The sequence below is a fragment of the Corticium candelabrum genome, chromosome 1 (assembly GCF_963422355.1).
Source record: "Corticium candelabrum chromosome 1, ooCorCand1.1, whole genome shotgun sequence".
NCBI lineage: Eukaryota > Metazoa > Porifera > Homoscleromorpha > Homosclerophorida > Plakinidae > Corticium > Corticium candelabrum.
The window spans coordinates 7,757,451-7,775,775 of record NC_085085.1 but is presented as its reverse complement, the minus strand read 5'-3'; the positions used below and the strand labels follow the sequence as shown (position 1 = coordinate 7,775,775).

Sequence of the window (18,325 nt, the reverse complement as noted above, 5' to 3'; positions counted from 1 at the left end):
CCGCGGTATCATGTTTTACATGTCCAAATGACCACAGGAACCATCATTTGGGCAGAAGTGGTTACTGTGTAACAGAAGCAGCATTGTAGACAAACATCCCATGTTGACAAAACGCAGATCAAACCATGAACTTATGCTGCTCATGCCCAGTTTACACTCTAAAGGCTGACAACAGCACTTGTGAGCACATATGTCTGCCACGACCCAACAGTCCCCTAAGTGTCTGGACACCTGTCTCGAATTACAGGTATTTCCCATAGATGCCATGGCACAACAGCAGTATCCTCACCTGGGAGGTCTAGAGAACTTGATGACATTCAACATGGCGGCAGAAGAGTTTAGTTTTTATGCTTGTGACCACGATTCTGATTCCTCAAAGGTAATTTAAGTGTTAAGTGCAGATAATTGCAATTACTGGCATAGAATTCATGTAGTACAGTGTGCCCATGTGATTGCCACAGCCAGTAAAATATTCCGGACTGTGTATTGAGGAGTGCGCTAGCACTAAAGTCTGTTCGATAATTGGAGAGAATGTGGGAAAAACCCGTATCTCATGGAGTGGACGTCCTAGCTGGTTGATTCCAACATCATTGGAAAGCTCACAAGGAGGTTCCAGATCAGTTAATAAATATTGTGATTGGTTCTTTATTACGACACAATTGATAACTTCCTGTATGACATGGGCTTGGCCCTGCCCTCCTCTTGCATTTACACCAGGTGTCAGGTAAGTTCAAAGTCACTGTTATAATGCCAACTAGTTGAAGTACTTCATAGCTCAACGTTTCTAAACTGGAACCATTTATTTCACTAGCAGAAATTAACAATGCCCATATCTGCTCTTCAATTCCTTATCTATTAATTAACCGCAGTTGCCACGTCCTCTCCAATTATCGAATGACTTTAGTAGGGCTGGCACAGGTAGTTAATATTAACCCCAATTTTTACTTTGGGATAGCATAGCTCTGAAATGCTTCCGTAAAATGCCACAATTTCTACACCACCCCGCATGGCTACACAGGAGCTATGATCTTTGACTATCGCTTTGGCGCTAGCACGTTTGGATGACACTGGGACAACGTTTTTTACTGTAAAATTTGCCACGCTGTTTGCCACGTCTTCCTCTGCATGTGACATAAAGTCGCATGCACCGGCTAACTTGCCAGTTTCATGAGATCTTCACCGTTCTCAAGTCTCTCACAAGATCTTCGCTTCTCCATTCATTCCGTACGACTCGAAACACTCGCCGATTTAGCCTACTCACGAGACCTGAGTGCCGATCGACTTGCCAGTTTGGATCTTCGTTTCGCTCTCGGGATTTTCGTGTCACTCACAGGATCTTCGCTTTCCCGTTCTTTGCCTGTTAGTTGAAATGTCTGTCGATTTACTCGCGAGATATGAGCGCCGATCGACTTGTTGACAGTTTCGTTGGATTTTTCCTGTTCTCTGCGTGGGCCCACAAACAGGATCTCCGCGTCCCTCACAAGATCTTGGCAGAAAACGTGCACGTGATAGAGACCATTCTTTCTAACTGGTAGAAGAGAAAGTACAAGTCCTATTTGCATGGGACTGGAACGGACATGCTGATTACCATATCATAATCAAATTAGCTTGTGGTATGAAAGTCAAAAGGGGAGGGGCTGACTGCAAGAGACTACTGTATTACATTGCCTGGTACCAATACAATTAAATCTTAAATATACTAGAATTTTAAAAACTTTTTCTCTGAAAAAAGGAATAAATGTAGGGATTGTATAAAAAGTAATAGAAACAAGATTTAGATAATATGAACCAAAGTCAGACATCATTAGTGAATCCTTCCAACCCAATAAATGTAAAATGTAGGGAATGGGGTTGGAAAGATTCACTAATGATGTCTGACTTTGGTTCATATTATCTAAATCTTGTTTCTATTACTTTTTATACAATCCCTACATCTATTTCTTTTTCAGAGAAAAAGTTTCTAAAATTCTAGTTTGGTGAATTTTTAGGAGTGCGAAAGTGCAACCTACTCTATTAATTAATTAAACAAAGATTCTATAGCGTAACGAAAATACACATTTCCTATATCATACTTGGTATACACGTATAGTCACACATCTCGAGCATGTGGTCTTACGCTTACAGTGTTCTCTACTTGCAAAATATGCAAAAAAGCTGTACAGTGTTTGTGTATAGATAATCATGCAGACGTTACATTTACAATAATATAATAATAATATTTATTTCTATTGCATCACACACAGTAATGCAGTTCCCCACTTCTTATATAACTTACCACTAATAAATGAAGCTGTGTTCTACTGACTTGAGAGCTACGAGCATATGTACATGTATGTGGTTGTGTGTGTGTGTGTGTGTGTGTGTGTGTGTGTGTGTGTGTGTGCGTGTGTGTGTCGGTGGGGAAGGGTGTGGACGACAGACTAATTTATAGGCTTAGTACATCTGACAGGCAGGCGCACTGGGCTAGCTTGCACTTGTACTGTACCATTTGAACACGTAAGGGTAGGACATAACAACCATGAAATGCCAGTTTCAAAAGCGACAGCTTCTTTGTCGTCATCATTGTGTTGGTGTTAGTGGACACTCACGCACATGCCGACATTTGCGCACATACACGTGACCACTAGCGCGTCTGTACGCGTGCTGACTGTCTTGAACAAAAGCTTCTACACGCAACCGGCTTGCACGCACGAAGTCTTTGATTTGCGGCTTAGAGAGGTCGGCGTTTAGACACAACAATACGGTAGCTCTAGTCAACTCACTTTGTGCACAAAATTTCATCGCCTAGGCCTAACAAATGTACATCACATTCAACGTCGACATTTCGTGATGGAAGCGAGCCGAATTTGCTTTTGCCTTCTGCTTGAAAGTGGTGGTGTTCCAATTACGGCAAGGAGAGGTATATCGCGTCTGCAATTGCGATGGCATTCAACGTCACTACTTCTAGAGTAATACGCACTTCCGTTTGCTAGTGCGATTCAAAAGCATGATTCTTTGCCTAACTGTAGGCTTTAATTAACTAAGACTGTGTTTCCACTAGCTGCACCTTAAACTAGTTTAGCTTAAATGCGTTTAAAACTAAACCAGTTCAAGAAAGCGACTGTTTCCACTAGGAACTTGCACATCCAGCATGTGCTAAACAAACCATCTAGAAACGCATTAATTTGAAGTATTGGGCTGGTCTGTCATCTAGTCAGGGCAATTGTTGGTTGTTACTGATTCAGCATCTGCTAGTAGGAATTTGCATGAGGATGACCAAGGACACCGTCTTCTCTCTCTCCGTAGCTGCTGATTTCTTTCCCCTAGCTAACGACCCTTACATCTTCTAGGGCAACCCTATCCCGACAAAATAGTCAATATCATCAAAACAACGTTGTCAGAAGCCATCTAAACAAGCACGCTACTGTCACGTGACAGTTAAACCTAAACCACTTTGCTAAACCTACTTCAAAGTACGTTTAAGAAACAGGTCAATTCTTAAACTAGTTTAGCTTAAACCACTTGGTAAACTGGTTTAGGCACTAGTGGAAACGCGCCCTAAGGTTCTTCAACCACAGCACGTGTCAAGAACTCTTGTCACCTTGTCCGTACCTAGACAACGTACATCAAAGGGTACCAGGAGCTTGTGATTGGCTGCCTGGTTATTGTTTGATAACAATTGCTTACAACAATTACGTGTAACGTAGGTAGGGTAGCAGGTTCAAATCCATTCTAAAAATCTTTTTTTCGTAGATGTTTCTTTTTGCTATCATCAAAAGAATACAGGTCGGTTTATTCTACATTGTTTCGCACAGTTTTAGCTTTAGATATGCCGTAGTCAAGGAGTTATGTGAGGAGGAGGAGGAGGAGGAGGAGGAGGAGGAGGAGGAGGAGGAGGAGGAGGAGGAGGAGGAGGAGGAGGAGGAGGAGGAGGAGGAGGAGGAGGAGGAGGAGGAGGAGGAGGAGGAGGAGGAGGAGGAGAAGGAGAAGGAGAAGGAGAAGGAGGAGAAGGAGAAGAAGAAGAAAGAAGACAAAATCCAGCAAAAACTCCAAAATTGACTAGCATTTTTCTAGTTCTGAAGACAAGCTGAGATCAATTCCGAAGTAGTCAAGCGTAGTTGAACTTATAAGCTTTCCTATTTGTCGTTTTCAAGATATTTAGAAGTGTTTTAAGGTGATTTCTGGAGGTCTAAAATATGACCATGCCCACACAACCTTGTCAATCCTACATAAAGGGTACTACCATAGCCTGTGACTATGAGTTGTAACAACGCATGTGTAGAAGCAGACTCAGAAACGTGGACTTGTGTGCAGCGAGATCGGCAAAGGTGCGTGTTACCCTCGAGATTGCACATGCTCTATTCATTGCCACACCTATGAGACATAACTGTTTGCAACAAAAATAATTTCATCATTTTAAAAACCAACGACACTAATTCATATCAGACAGGAAGCAGCTGGCTGGCAAAGGCAAGACTTTTAAGGCAGTCTATCTAGAGACAGTTGGATCTTTTCTGGGCTATAAACAGTGCTAATACTAATTAAGTGTCCACAACACAGTTTAAGATTGAAAAATCAGACTAGTCTACATGTTATAATGGTTCTTCCACAGATTGTTTTTCCATTACTTGTGATTTGAGTCCGTGGATTAGATGACATTAGAATTCTCTATAGATAAGGATGTAAGTAAGACAAAATTATGAAACTAAATTAAGTACTAGTAAAAGTAAAGTTGAATCACATGTTTCAAGACTAGTCTTTGGTCATGCTGATTAGACAGTTATTCACTATTAACTAAATTAAGTAAAGCTGCATGTACTGATCCTTGTATCAGAGAGTAAATACTGTCAGTACAGGTACTACTGCAGTGTTACTGAATTATACATGTACCACAAAACTACTAGTAGTGCTTGTAAACAGTTCCCACCTAAGCTTCCCAATCCTCAATAGAAAACTCTCAACATCATCACTATTGTTATGACTTTCTCTGCAATGCATTACTCTCCCTTAGCTATGACTTGAACTCAGAAGTCAATAATAAGAATTCGCCCATCAGGTGTCCCATCCTGTATGGTCTTTAGTGCACCATTACGGCTATTAGCTACTCCACAGAGGTCCACAACTAAACACTTAGAAGTCCACAACTAAACATTAGCAGCCATCTAGAACTTCCTGTTTAAGGTCAATAAAGGACTACTTCTCAGCCTTAGTCTCTGAAATGCAGTTGTCGTTTTCGTAGTTTCTTGTAGCAGATACAACCTTGGAATTAAATCAACTGTACCAAAATGAAATGGCAGAACATGTGGTTTCGAATGACACTAACCAGATGGGGAAGTATAACCTATAGGGCGGATTTTCACTAGAGCAAACATAGAGTGTGTAGTAGATGGAAGAGCAACAAGAGACCATCGAAGAGAAATTTACAGCAAGGAATTTACAGCAGACCAGTTTACGACGTGGTTTACCTTTGGAGAACATCATGCATGTGACTAATCCATTTCACAAGACCGGTTGGTGAATTGTGCACCTCTTCTGACTAGCCCAGAATTCTAACCAGGACTTTGCGGCAACCAAAACCAGTTTTAATAAAACCGCAGCCACAAAACCGCAGCCAGAAATACGCAACTCTAGGTAATGCTCCTCACTTCCTGGTCTATTTCCTGCTTTGTAGAATGGAACGTCTGGTCAGGGACACTTCTGTATACGTCTTTACTTAAATCACCTGCTGTAATCTCTCCAGTAGAGAGATAATTTGCGAACCCAATTCATAATGCTTCAGACACATTAGGCTTGCTGGTGACGCAGCTGTCACTCCTCTTGGGTATATCTGACACTTCATTAGGATTAATTAGGTAAACAAGCTTAGAATTAATAGGATATTCACTGGTGACTGACGGAAAGACTCACATTTTTAGTGTAGATATGATTGCAATACAACACCTGACGTTGTTAAGTGCTTTTACATAAACTTAGTGCAATGTATTTGTACAACCTAACCCCATAAAGAAGGTGTTTCCTTTCATACCCAACCTGTTACACTGTTTCTATAGTGACATCTGTCCCATTCCTATGTAAACATGCTGCTTAGGCAGCAAACAAAACTGCTCCTCATTAGGACAATGATGGTCGGAACCTCCCCATCCACCTAGGAATGCTCCCAACCATCAAATGACATTCGACGGTAAAGACGATCCTAGCTAGAACCCTGTCTAAGCCAATACACGACAAACACCGACCATACCACTATCCTCTGGTGTAGAGATAAGGCACATCGATCATATCTGCGACCTGCAGCTGCCTGCCTTGGAGCACATGTGACCTGTGACTTGTTCGTACAACGTAGTCTATTAAATTCAATTATCAAATGAAGAGCGGCGAGTAGGCAGCAATATCAACTGACACTGGTTGTGCAGCTAGCTGCAGCTGTAGTGGAAATAAAAGTTATGCACCGAGAGCAAGACAATTCTCTTTTACGGCAGGTTTACAATTGCATTTGTAGTTTGCTTAGAGACTATGCAGGCATCTTGTCTGAAAATTCTCGTACGTGATCAGCCAAACGACAAAAGTGTTTGAAAATGTCTGATGTCCAACCACTATTTTGAGCACTGCACACGCATGCATGCAGGCACGCACGCATGCACACACGGATGCACGCACATGCACATGCACGCACACACACACACACACACGCACACACACACACACACACACGCACACACACACACACACACACCATGCAGGTGCACACACATGCATGCACGCACACGTATGCAAGACACAAGTGTGCACTAACAATACTAACAATACAGACTAGCTACACACATAGCTACATCTACAATCTACGTCAAGTCACCAATAAAAACTGCCCTTGAATAAAGGCCTCTTAATTAACCTACTACCCTTTACATATAAACCACAGCCTTTTAATATTTGATATTTAAAATTTAGCACTTAATAGTATTCATCTGTCGTTAAAGGAACATTACGGCCACATGTGCTCGTAAATTACGCCCCAGCATACACCTTTGGTTGTTGGTTACCAACAATCAAATTGAGATATTTGACGCATTTGCAGAACGAGGTATGCCTACGTACGCTTTCAACTGATTAAAGGATAAATTCTATCAGACGCATTTGTAACTTTCTTGATCAAGGCTCCAATATCTCAAATATCTACCATAGATCGCAGCTTGCAAAGCGTGCTGTTTGGTTCAGTAGCTGAAACACTTATGCACAACTTACTCATACTTATCAAGTGGGCAACGCTTTTCTAACGTGACGCTGAAGAGGGTTTTCTCGCCATCACATGTAACATCATGTGACATCAACAGCAGTCGGTGAAGCGCGGTGGACGCTGAAACAGATCCAGACGGCGAAACAGATCCGGACACCAATACCGCTCGCCTCTTTATCCTTTTAGTTGTGTTCATGTGTGACAGACCACGTATGAACAGCTGTTTTTACCACACACCGAAGGGGCCTGGTCGTAGAAACTGAACTCAACTGTAACTTCGCGTAGCAGTTCTTGTCACTTCCATCAGCGCACGCAGCCATTGCTTTTTGCTGCAAATGTACGTTAGCGTGCGTCTCTGAAATGTTGCATTAACGCAAATCTCCGAAATGTCTCTTTAATTACGATCTATATGTATATAAGATCAACACAGTTGCACATGGTACTTTGGCTAACATCCTGCACATAAGCAGCCCTCGAATAACAACGGCATCTAGGCCACAACTTATACAGACTTAAGCCATGGTGACTCACAGTATGGATTGCAATGCTCAGTACCACACATATCCATAATTAAAATGATTGAGTACAGTATACTTCCAAGAAGTGACATATCGCATAAAGACAACAATACCTGTTGAGTATCATTCTTTATCGTTCTTCTAATCATTAGGTAAGATACAATCAAAGTTGCTGCTTAAACAATCCGGAGAAGTCCATAGCATCTAGTGCTCAACATAGTGCGCAACCGAAAGCAAGGTTCAGTGATTGAGAGCGTTCGAAAGTGTTCGAAAGCGTTCCTGCATAGGGATGAGGGATGAGTGCCTCGTAAACTGTTAGAAGACAATCGATGACAGCGACCATTGCCTTAAACGCCAAAGTATCTCTCAAACACCGATACTCTTGAACGCTGCCAGTCGGAGATAAATCGTACAAAAAGGTCTGTCTCTAGACGGTCTGAAAGTAGCACGACGGTTGCCACTGTGCTTAGAGCGACGGAAACAACAGAGAGACCATTTCCAGGAGCATGACTGCATCAGGAAGGCTCACATGATCTGATCACGCGCCCAAAAAAGCTACACTTGGCGAACGAAGTTCTTGAAACATCCCGTCAGTTTTAAGTTTTAAAGTGTTCTTAATATTCATTCGTCGGGTTTGCTCTCAGGCAGTGCCCAGATACCCAACTTGGTCACAATAACTAATTGCAGTACTGCATACGAAGTACACTCTGTCTGTGTCAGCTGTAGTAATATTTTGAACTTCCAGTAACGACACAACATTTCCTACAGTGATCCAAGACAGAGGGGGCACGGGGTGCTCGAGCACCCTGAGCACCCCTCTGGCTACGCGACTGCAAAGCTACATAGAAATTTAGCTACGTAAATTTTACAGCTAGAACTGCCCAGCAAGCGTGTTAGTTGATTGATTAGCAAGATCTTGCCGTCGCTTCTCACCACAAAAAGTATTCGTCATTCTAAAATTCAGTGCAGTATTCCGTACTTTACAATGGCATGCAACCAAAAGTATCCAATGCATTACCGCTGAGCCTATGGAAATAACATGTTGCACATGTACTAGCTGTTACAGAATTTCTGAAGGTAGAAATCTTCGTGGAGGCACTTAAGATAATAATTATAACTAATTGAATTAGTGTTTGGGGACTATTAAAGAATGCTATTACATGCGTACCACCTCTTTGTCAAACAAGATGGTGTTTCAACCAGACTTCCACATATCACATTGTGGAAGTTGTCCGTTTCTTGCTACTAAAATCATATCTACCTATTTCGATCTACAGGATTTACCTTTTTTGTCTCCACTTCCTCACGTGCTCTCTGGTCACAAAACTTCATGCCTTTACTCTGTCAGAATCCTGAGACCCAGCAATTGTTCTACGAGACGCGTTAGATATACACCTGTTTACACTGGCAGTCGAGAACGGATCTAGAGTTCTAGAATAGTTCCCAGTAGCAGTGTAAACGCTCTGTTCCCTGGCGTTCTGTTCCAGAACAGAACCCAAAGAAGAGTGGTTCCAGAACCATTCCAGAATAGTTCTAGGTACAGTGTAACTCTCCCGCACCCCAGAACAGTACTGACGCAAGCGCAATTCTTCTTGTAGTTTCCCGGATATCGCTATGGCAGCGTGGAGTGGTGATGAGACGACGAAACTCATCAAATTGTGGGAGGAGAACTCTATACAGCGGCTCTTTGAGTGTAGCCATAGGAACAAATGTAGACGAAAACTTTGCTAGGGACACGAAGGCTGCTGGCTACACTCGAAGCTAGAAACAAATTTCTTCCAAGCTGAAGAAATTAAAGTATGAATATCGTAGAATAAAGGATGATCACAACCAGGAAATAGTTGAAAAGCAGTGACTCGAGACATAGTAACGTGCGTTATCTAATCAATCACATGACGGATACAACAAGAAGCGTGCGTTACGTCTTTCTCTCCTAAAGGTCTGGGAGTTCGAGGACATCAAGGCGTCAGAACGGCTAAGCTGGATGCAGTGTAAACGGGCGCCAGAACAGCTCCCAGAACAATTCTTAGAACTGTTCCAAGGAACCGTTCCCAGTGCAAACGAGGTAATAGACATGGCTCTCGAAATCCCAGTTAAACTCATTATCTGAGATATGAGCAGTTTCTCAACTTACGCTGCTGGTGTATTACGTGTACATGCCATTGTATGACAAATGTCCCAATGCAAGCATCAAAGCGGCACATGTTTCAGTACAGAACAGCTATCTGCCTGCATACTGAGAAAGCCATTACAAAATAGTCTTGGTTTGCTAGTTGTCATTTGACGACCTAGGTTACAACGTTAGTCGTCAGTTGTAAAATTTAACCCGTCAAATGACGACTTGACAACCTATTTTTCGAGCCCTGTTTCTAGTACCCAACGTCAATGCACTTGGAACAAAAACCAGAGAAAACTATGATGCATTGCAAACTATCATATTCTCTAATATTGAAGATAACTTGGGTATTTCTTTGCAGCGCGCTTTTCTGCAGTACCCATAATTTCTTTGTTGTTGTAACTTTCATCTAAGAGAAACCTTGAAACTGTCAGTCACAACTTCTGCCTATGAAGTAGGTATAACAAGTCAGACAGCCATTCATCAACATCAAATGATGCGAACAATTCATCACATAATGAACAATCAGCATATGGCTCAAAACAAAGAGAGTTCCACAGTTTCACTCTTCTTGCTTCTTCAGATGACAATGCATATGGCCTGAAAACTTGCAGCAGTTTGCTCGATGAAGAATCCAAGAATGATACTTCCATTAAATCGATGCTGGAACCCCTCTGCCCGCTAAGATCGCTCTGAGTTCCATCTGCCCAACACACTCACAATGTCTCTATAAATAACAGCACTATTGTGCCTCGATTGACATCAATGTGCTAACACTGCCCCAGCTGTTCCAGAAATGGCAATGCAGATATAACTTTAGACTGCTTTCATACCCTTTGACGCTCTTGAATACTTGCAAAGAGCAAAAATAAGTCTTTTCATTTAGTTAGAAAAATTACTACAAGTATGATTTTTGCATTGCAGTGGCTCTTTAAAGTTTGTTTTACATCCAAAAGTTAAACACATGACATCATCAAACCAACATCCAAAAGTTGAATAATTACAGCATCAAATGTATAATGTCATCAACATATATGTCATAGTCATCACTCCTGGATGACAAATTTTCTACAAGCCTATGTCATAATATTGTCTCTGAGCTAAACAGCTCACCGTGCAACATGTACACTGCATGCCACTGTCATCCCCACAGTATTTTTAGCATGTCGCCCATCATTTTGATATGATGTCTAATCTAAGGGCAAGCATCAGTTCAAAGTTCAAGCATAATTGGCTATAGATGACAATTCACTTCTACTGTTGCTGCTTTGGCATCGTAGACACTGATACCAAGCAGACTGATGCATGCAAACAATACAAATACAGCAACAACTGGCTGCTTATCAGCAACGTTGGAAGGCAGATTTTACCTCTGATTGAATAAAACTGCTCACTTCTCTAGTAAGCAGCTCAGCTACTTCTTCCACCTGCCACTGGAGTAAAACTTGACAGCAGTGGTGTGGCAAAGATACCAAGTGACAAAAACAATGTTCACATCAGCAATAAAAAAGAGTTGTCAAGTTGTCATTTGGCAACTAACTGAGTTAATGTGATGACCAATAATTATACCAGCGAGTTTGCCATCCAGACAACTAAATTTAGTAAAGTCACTCAAGTTATGGTGGACCCAATAAATTTTGTTTTTATGCTGTAGAGTAGAACAGATTAAAGGGTAACTCTCACCAAAATCAACTATCTCTCAGATGAAAGCTGTCACTTCATGACGCAACCCTTTGCAACCGTTTACTGCAGAAGTTTAACGTAACGGAGAACTAAAGCATTGAAATTACCTGCATAGGCGTGTTTAGTACCTGTATATGGCATGAGTGTAACTCTGATTGTTGGTTAGCAAGGAAGACCGATATCTGTGCACATTTCAAGGTAAGGACTGTAAGACATATGGTGTCAAGTTGTGATTTATTGACTAAAGCAAACTGGGACCCAAAGTTATCACGCAAGTATCTACTGTGTCAATACAACCTCAGAAGGAGAACTTTCTTAGATTAGTTCATAGATCATGTCTCGCTGAATTTTGGGTGTGTTAGGAGCACTTGGTATAGTTAAACCTAAAGTAGTTACTTCGAGAGAGTAAGACTCGTTGCCGATTCTCTGCTTCTGTGGCTGTCTGGACAGTAGGTTTCCTGCAGGAAGATACCAGGTCTTGTATCTTTCTTTCAACAAGTTTTAGTATTAGGTGAGAGTTGTCCTTTAAACTGAGAGTGATATTGTCCTGGGATTTCATTTACTTGCCAGAAAAATTAGTATAAATTAATTATTTGATATTTATGAAATATACGTAAAACTCCTAGACTTCTTAACGACTGAAACATTTTGTGAGGTTGCCAAAATGATGATGACGTTTGCCATAAAATTTTGAACACTGTCACATATTGCTGCTGAGCTTGAAGGCAATACTTTGACCTAGAACTTAGAATGTTAGGTTTCAGTGACACTTTTCTGTCACAGCTGCTACTGTTTGCTTATACAGTCAGACCTCACTAATCCGAACCTTGCCAATCTGAATTCTCACTAATCTAAATTACCTTTGCCTCGCATACCCAGATCCTATTGGGCAGCCTGATCCGGGTGAGGTTATCTAATAAAAAAGTTTTCAGCAAATACACATACCTGACTATTTCAAATCCTGACTGTCACATTATTTAGAAGTACATGTAGTCATTACAGTGGTGTCCTTTACCACAAACATGACATATGTGTAGCAATAGTAAATGCGCCAGTGGTCTGGGTGTTTGAGGTATGGTCTGAACTTTTAAGGCCACTTTTAAGGCTACCGTTTTGGCATTTTTGGTAATCCGATCAACTTCAATAATCCGAACAGGACTTGGCACGGGGGGGGACTGTTCGAATTATCAAAGTCCTACTGTATGCATGAAGGCACGGTTGGCATGTGACCAACTGCCACTGGAGTACTCAAGCTACAGTACCAGACACCTAGCCAATATAATAGCCTACTTCCATTCACTTTAGGTGCATCCCAAACTTCTAACAAAAATTCGCACATCTAATATTCCACAACATTGACAGGCAACGCTTAGATGCTGACACTTACCTCCAATATCCCATACATTCAGTTTAAACCCCTCAGACTGCACGGCTTTGATGTTGAAACCCTACATCAGTGTCCATAGCAACGGCACCAACATGTCCACCAACAACCTAGACCCTTTACCTGCGTTGGTGAGATATGAGAGACGTCTTCATTCGCTAATATCTTCAAAATTGTTGTCTTGCCGGCGTTATCGAGTCCCAAAAGAAGAATCCGCAACTCGCCTTTTGGGGCTCCCTTTAGTTTGCGAATGTACGTAAGTAGACCCTGATCAACATAAAAACACAGAAGTACATACATAACTTCGCAAACAGCTGCAATTTCAAACTCTACCATCTAGATTGACTTGTTGATTGCAATAATTTCCAAGGCTGATAATCCGGGTGTCACACGAGCACACGCTACTTTTCTTGTAGGCGAAATTCTTGTCAGACAGACAGTTAACGTTTCGGAACTAGACCTGAGAGCTGTACGTACTCTACATTGTGCTGTGCACGCGTGGGTTCGAATCCCATCCTCATCCCCAATGTGATATATTCTTATTCTATCTAATCTACTACGTTGGACCTCCACAGGTACAACACTACCCCGGATCTGCCTTGGAGTCAAAACTACTACAACTCTGGACACTGTCAATCCAGTTACCGTTGCAAACAAGTAGTTGCGGAATCCCGAATATAAATGCGAAGCCAACGATGAAACGACTTATTCGATTCAAACCGAGGCTGTACCAGGGTACCTGTAGACATTATATTTTTTATTATATAAACATAACTGAATATGATGTTGCAGTTAGTAATTGGTGGAGAAAGCAGGCAACGCTGTCGCCTGAATTGAAGTATTATGTGCGGAGACTAGTGAACCACTACGACAATGCAGAGGAAAGTCTAGCTGACAAGAAGGTAGATTACTAGTAAATTATGCGCAAACAGAGCCAATGTTTAATTAATTAATGTAGTCAATTTAGTTAATATGGTAAATATTTATATATGTCACGTAGCGAAGCCTCTCTAGCTTGGTTCACAATATTGACGCTGAGTTGGGGTCAACATCACCTTGATGTGGGCGTTTGACGTTGACTTGTTCACAATATTTGCCTGACGCACAGATCAAATGGTCCTAAGCTTGAGTCCAGCGCACTCAACATAAGCGAATACCCCTAGTATATGTGACTCTTCTGCTGCTATTTCTACTGGGTCAAAGACGCAAGAGAGTTCAAACTGCTGGAAAGAGACAAAAGTGGATTAGAAATATATTTTAGCGATGCAGGCAGCAAAGACAATTTCACGGACATTTTCCTTCAGTTCTGTAGTCATTTTAATTAATCATTCAACCGGATTTTCCAGTACCCTCATGGATTCCACCAGCGCTTAATTAATTTCATTCACTGCTGGTCCCGGATATCTGTATAGCTCGAGGAGGAGTGCTTTTGATAGGTTAAAAATGATCACGTGCTTGTAGTTGACACTGAGTACTTCCGGTTGTTGACGCTGGAATAGAGTTTGGTTCAATTCCAGTGTCAACATCAACGTCGTGACGCTGGGCTCAGCGTCAGTGATGCTGGTGTGTTTACAATATTGACGTTGACTTTGGCATCAATCAACGTCAACGTCAGGATTAATATTATGAACCAGTCTTTAGTCTGTAAGAAATGGCCAAGTTTGGCTAAGGGTGGTACACTTTGGTGTGGCATAGGGTGTGGTACCAGAAAGGCATCTTGGTGTCCAATGGAAATAATACACCCACGTAGACATACACATTTACACGAGACTGGTTTGAGACATACCTACTAAATCTTTGCTAGATCAGCCTCTGCTGCCACCTGTGCCACCATAGTGCCAGTTGGCCACCCCTGTAGAATCTTTCACTGCTTGCAGAACAGTTTGAGACCTTTCCTAACTGTGTAGACCTTAAACGTACTCTAGACCTAGGACCCTTTGTTTGGTGCTGTTATTGGTATTATTTCTAAATAATTGATATTAGAAATGGTAATTTTTTAATATACTTACTTTACACTAAAAAGTAAATTTTGTGAGCAGGATCTATATCTATTATATTATATTCCTCAACAACAGTCAAGCTCTGAAATCTTGTTATACTGATAACTATTGTATAATAATTGATTACTTATTCCTTTTGTTTGAGGCAACAATTTGCCCCATCACCATGAAAATGGTAACTTTATATGTCAGTTTCACAAGTGTGCTAGTCTGCAGTCTTTGTGGTGTTAAAGGAGAATCTCACCAAATACTAAAACTTGCTGAAAGAAAGATACAAGGCTTAGTATCTTCCTGCAGGAAGCCTACAGTTCAGCCGGCCACAGAAGCAGAGAATGGGCCACGAGTTGTTCAGATGATTCCTTGTATGACTTACTCTTTGTCCTCATTTGGAAGTAAATATCTTAGGTGTAACCGTACCAAGTGCTCCTAATGCACCCAAGATGCAGCGAGACATGATCTATGAACTAATGTAAGAAAGGTCTCCTTTTGAGGCTCCATGGTTCTATTGACACAGTCGATACTTGCGTGATAAGTTTGGGGTCCCAGTTTGCTTTAGTCAATATATCACAACTCCCCACCATATGTCTTACAATCCTTACCTTGAAAGTGCACAGGTTGTATTGTATTGTATTGTGGTCTGGTGTACACATGTATAGTATACGATAACTGTCTATTGTTAAGATCAACCCTTACATCCTTTTTCCTCAGAAAATGGGAAAAAGCATATTACAGCTGCAAGTTGACTATGTACTAACAGAATATTAGCATCTTGCAGAGCAAAACACAACACAACTCGTACGATATCTAAAGTCATACATTAGTCGTTCAAATAGCCTTGTTGTTTCACCACACAACCACTTCTAGTAGTTTATATCTGCTGTTTGGGGGTGGTATGTTGTGTAGTCCCTGGTGGTGATGGTGGTTTGGCTTGTTCTGCAGATTTTGCTTTCACTGTTGTGTCTTGCACTGTGGTATCTTTCATGTTGTGTTTTCGGAATAGTAACAAGTGTAGAATCCTGGCTCGTGTCTCTGTCACATGTAGGCACAGGGGGTGCTGCTTGGGATAGGCTTAGATGTTTCCTGTTTCTGCAATATTACTGTCTACTTGGACTTGTTATTTTATATGATCTATATGGCATCACTCTTATAACCACGGCTTTCGCCCACACCTTGCCTGACCGTAATGGCTGTACTCTCACTGTTGCTCCTTTCTTTAACTGTGGCAGATCCTTTGCTCCCTTGTTATATGTTGCTGCCTGTTTTGCCTTTGTAGTCTTCAGTTGCTGCCATGTATTCCTTTGTACTTGTGGCTGTAACAGTTCTGTAGTTGTTGGAATCAAAGTCCTGGTTCTGCGACTGAAAAGACGTTGAGTTGGTCTGGAATTCAATCCTTCTGATGGAGTATTTCGAAAATTAAGTTGTGCTAGAAGTGGTTCTGTTCCAGCCAGGAGTGCCTTCTTGAACAAACGTTTCACTGTTTTCACTGCATTTCTAGCCTTGCTATTTGCTTGTGAGTGATAGGTGATGTGGTTATATGGTTGAATTACCCGTGTGTCGAAAATTCTTTGATCTCTTCAGACAGAAACTGAGAACAGCTGTCTGTTATCAATATGTCTGCTATTTCGTGTCTTGCAAACTGTTGCTTTAGTTCTTTAATAACAGACCTTGACTTTGTTGTAGATAACCGATCAACTTCTATGAAGTTGCTGAAATAGTCAACAGTGACTAGGTAGTCCTTGTTGTTCAGTGTAAAGAGATCAACAGCCACTTTTGCCCATGGCCTATGCAGAACATTGTTTGAGATCAGTGTTTCTTCTGTTGTTTGTCTTCAATTGAATGGCATATCGTGCATTGGCTGACATACTCTTTGACTTGGGCTGACATTGCTGGCCAATACAAAGATTCCCTTGCATGTCTTTCACATCCGTTCACTTCAAAATGTGAGCTATGTATTTTTGTTAGTGTATCTGCTCTCATTGGTGGTTGTATTATTCGATCTCCTTGAAATTTAAGACCATCTTAAGTTGTCAATTCATCACGCACATGAAATATGGCTTTACACAGGCAGGCAGTTCTGCTTTTTCCTGTGGCCATTCCTGCATGACTACTTTCATTAGTTGACACATAGTCTGATCTGTTCTTGTGTGGTGCTTTATTTCCTGGATCTTCTGACTCAAAATTGGAAGTGTATGCATCACGTCTACTACTCCTAGTTCCTCATGAAATTGTAAAACATCAAGTTGCTCTTCCAATGGCTCTGTGCGGGAGGATAATATATTTCTTGAAAGAGCATCGCTTTGCCGCTTTTATAGATGATGTTCATGTCATATTTCTGCAGTTGTAGCAACATTTGCTGAAGGCATTTTGGTGCTACTTCCAAAGGCTTGCGCGTTATTATCTTTAAGGGTTTGCAATCAGATTCCACTGTCACTTTTCTCTCTTAAGTATAATGATGAATCTTTCAAAGGCAAATATGATAGCTAGTAACTTTTTCTCTATTTTGTACATAGTTGCATTTGGTATTCATTAGTGCACGGCTTGCGTATGCTACTGGTTGCCCTTCTTGTAAAAGAGTGGCTCCAAGTCCAGCATCCGAAGAGTTACGATGAATAATTACCTCTTTCTTGGTATCAAAGAATATCAAAACTGGTACACATCCCTTTGCCTGCTTGAGCTTGTTAAATGCTGCTTCTTGCACATAAGACCATTGCCAATCGTTGCTTTGCTGAGTGAGCTGGTGTAAAGGCTCACACATGTCTGTCATGTTAGGCATAAACCTTGACAAATAGTTGACCACTATTGCCTTGACCTTCTGTGGGTCAGGTCGTAATCCTTCTCTTGTGTGTAAGTGTCTCATATAGGATACACTAGACAAGCGTAGACGAAATTTCTCTGTATTCAGCTTTATTGTGCTAATAAAAGTTGTATCAGCATGAGCTTCCTCATCCGTTGCTCCATCTCCCACTATTACTCTCTGTTCGCGTTGACATTGCGCTTTGAAAATCTGTAATAACTTCTGCGTAATAACTTCTGCGCAATAGGGCTGACAGTGACGATCTTGGTATCGTTCGAAACCGCAAGTTCCCGGATTTTCTGTAGTTAGGGTAATGACGGCGTATGTATGACACATGCGGTTTGATAAGACTTTTGCATATCAAGAGTCGTTAGGATTCTTAACTCATTAAGAAGGTTTGGTCTTGCAACAAGAATGCTGCTAATAGAGGAAGTAGCCAATTAACAAGGTCAGTAAACGGTCCTCTGCCTTGACATCAACGCACAATTCCTCTTGTTTCACAAGTAGCTGCTTGATATTTCTGACTCTTCTCATTCTGTTTCGTCTTGATAGCCTGCGACTTCCTTTACTGTTACCTTTGTATTGTAATATAACATCTTTGTATTGTAATATGACCT

The 18,325-nt window shown here is 41.3% G+C and overlaps 1 protein-coding gene across 1 annotated transcript; it reads left to right on the top strand.

Moving 5' to 3' along the window:
* Nucleotides 1-265: 265 nt before the first annotated feature.
* LOC134191095 (uncharacterized) lies at nt 266-13,913 on the top strand. The gene is made up of 4 exons (XM_062659696.1): nt 266-379; nt 13,255-13,383; nt 13,490-13,649; nt 13,707-13,913. The coding sequence occupies exons 1-4, from the start codon at nt 266-268 to the stop codon at nt 13,826-13,828; spliced, it is 525 nt and encodes a 174-aa protein (XP_062515680.1). The 3' UTR covers nt 13,829-13,913.
* Nucleotides 13,914-18,325: the final 4,412 nt, after the last annotated feature.

Coding starts and splice junctions, on each gene's coding strand:
- LOC134191095 (XM_062659696.1), top strand. CDS start 266: ATGGCACAACAGCAGTATCCTCACCTGGGAGGTCTAGAGAACTTGATG. Junction 380..13,254: donor ACGATTCTGATTCCTCAAAG/GTAATTTAAGTG, acceptor TCTACCATCTAG/ATTGACTTGTTGATTGCAAT. Junction 13,650..13,706: donor CAAACCGAGGCTGTACCAGG/GTACCTGTAGAC, acceptor ATGATGTTGCAG/TTAGTAATTGGTGGAGAAAG.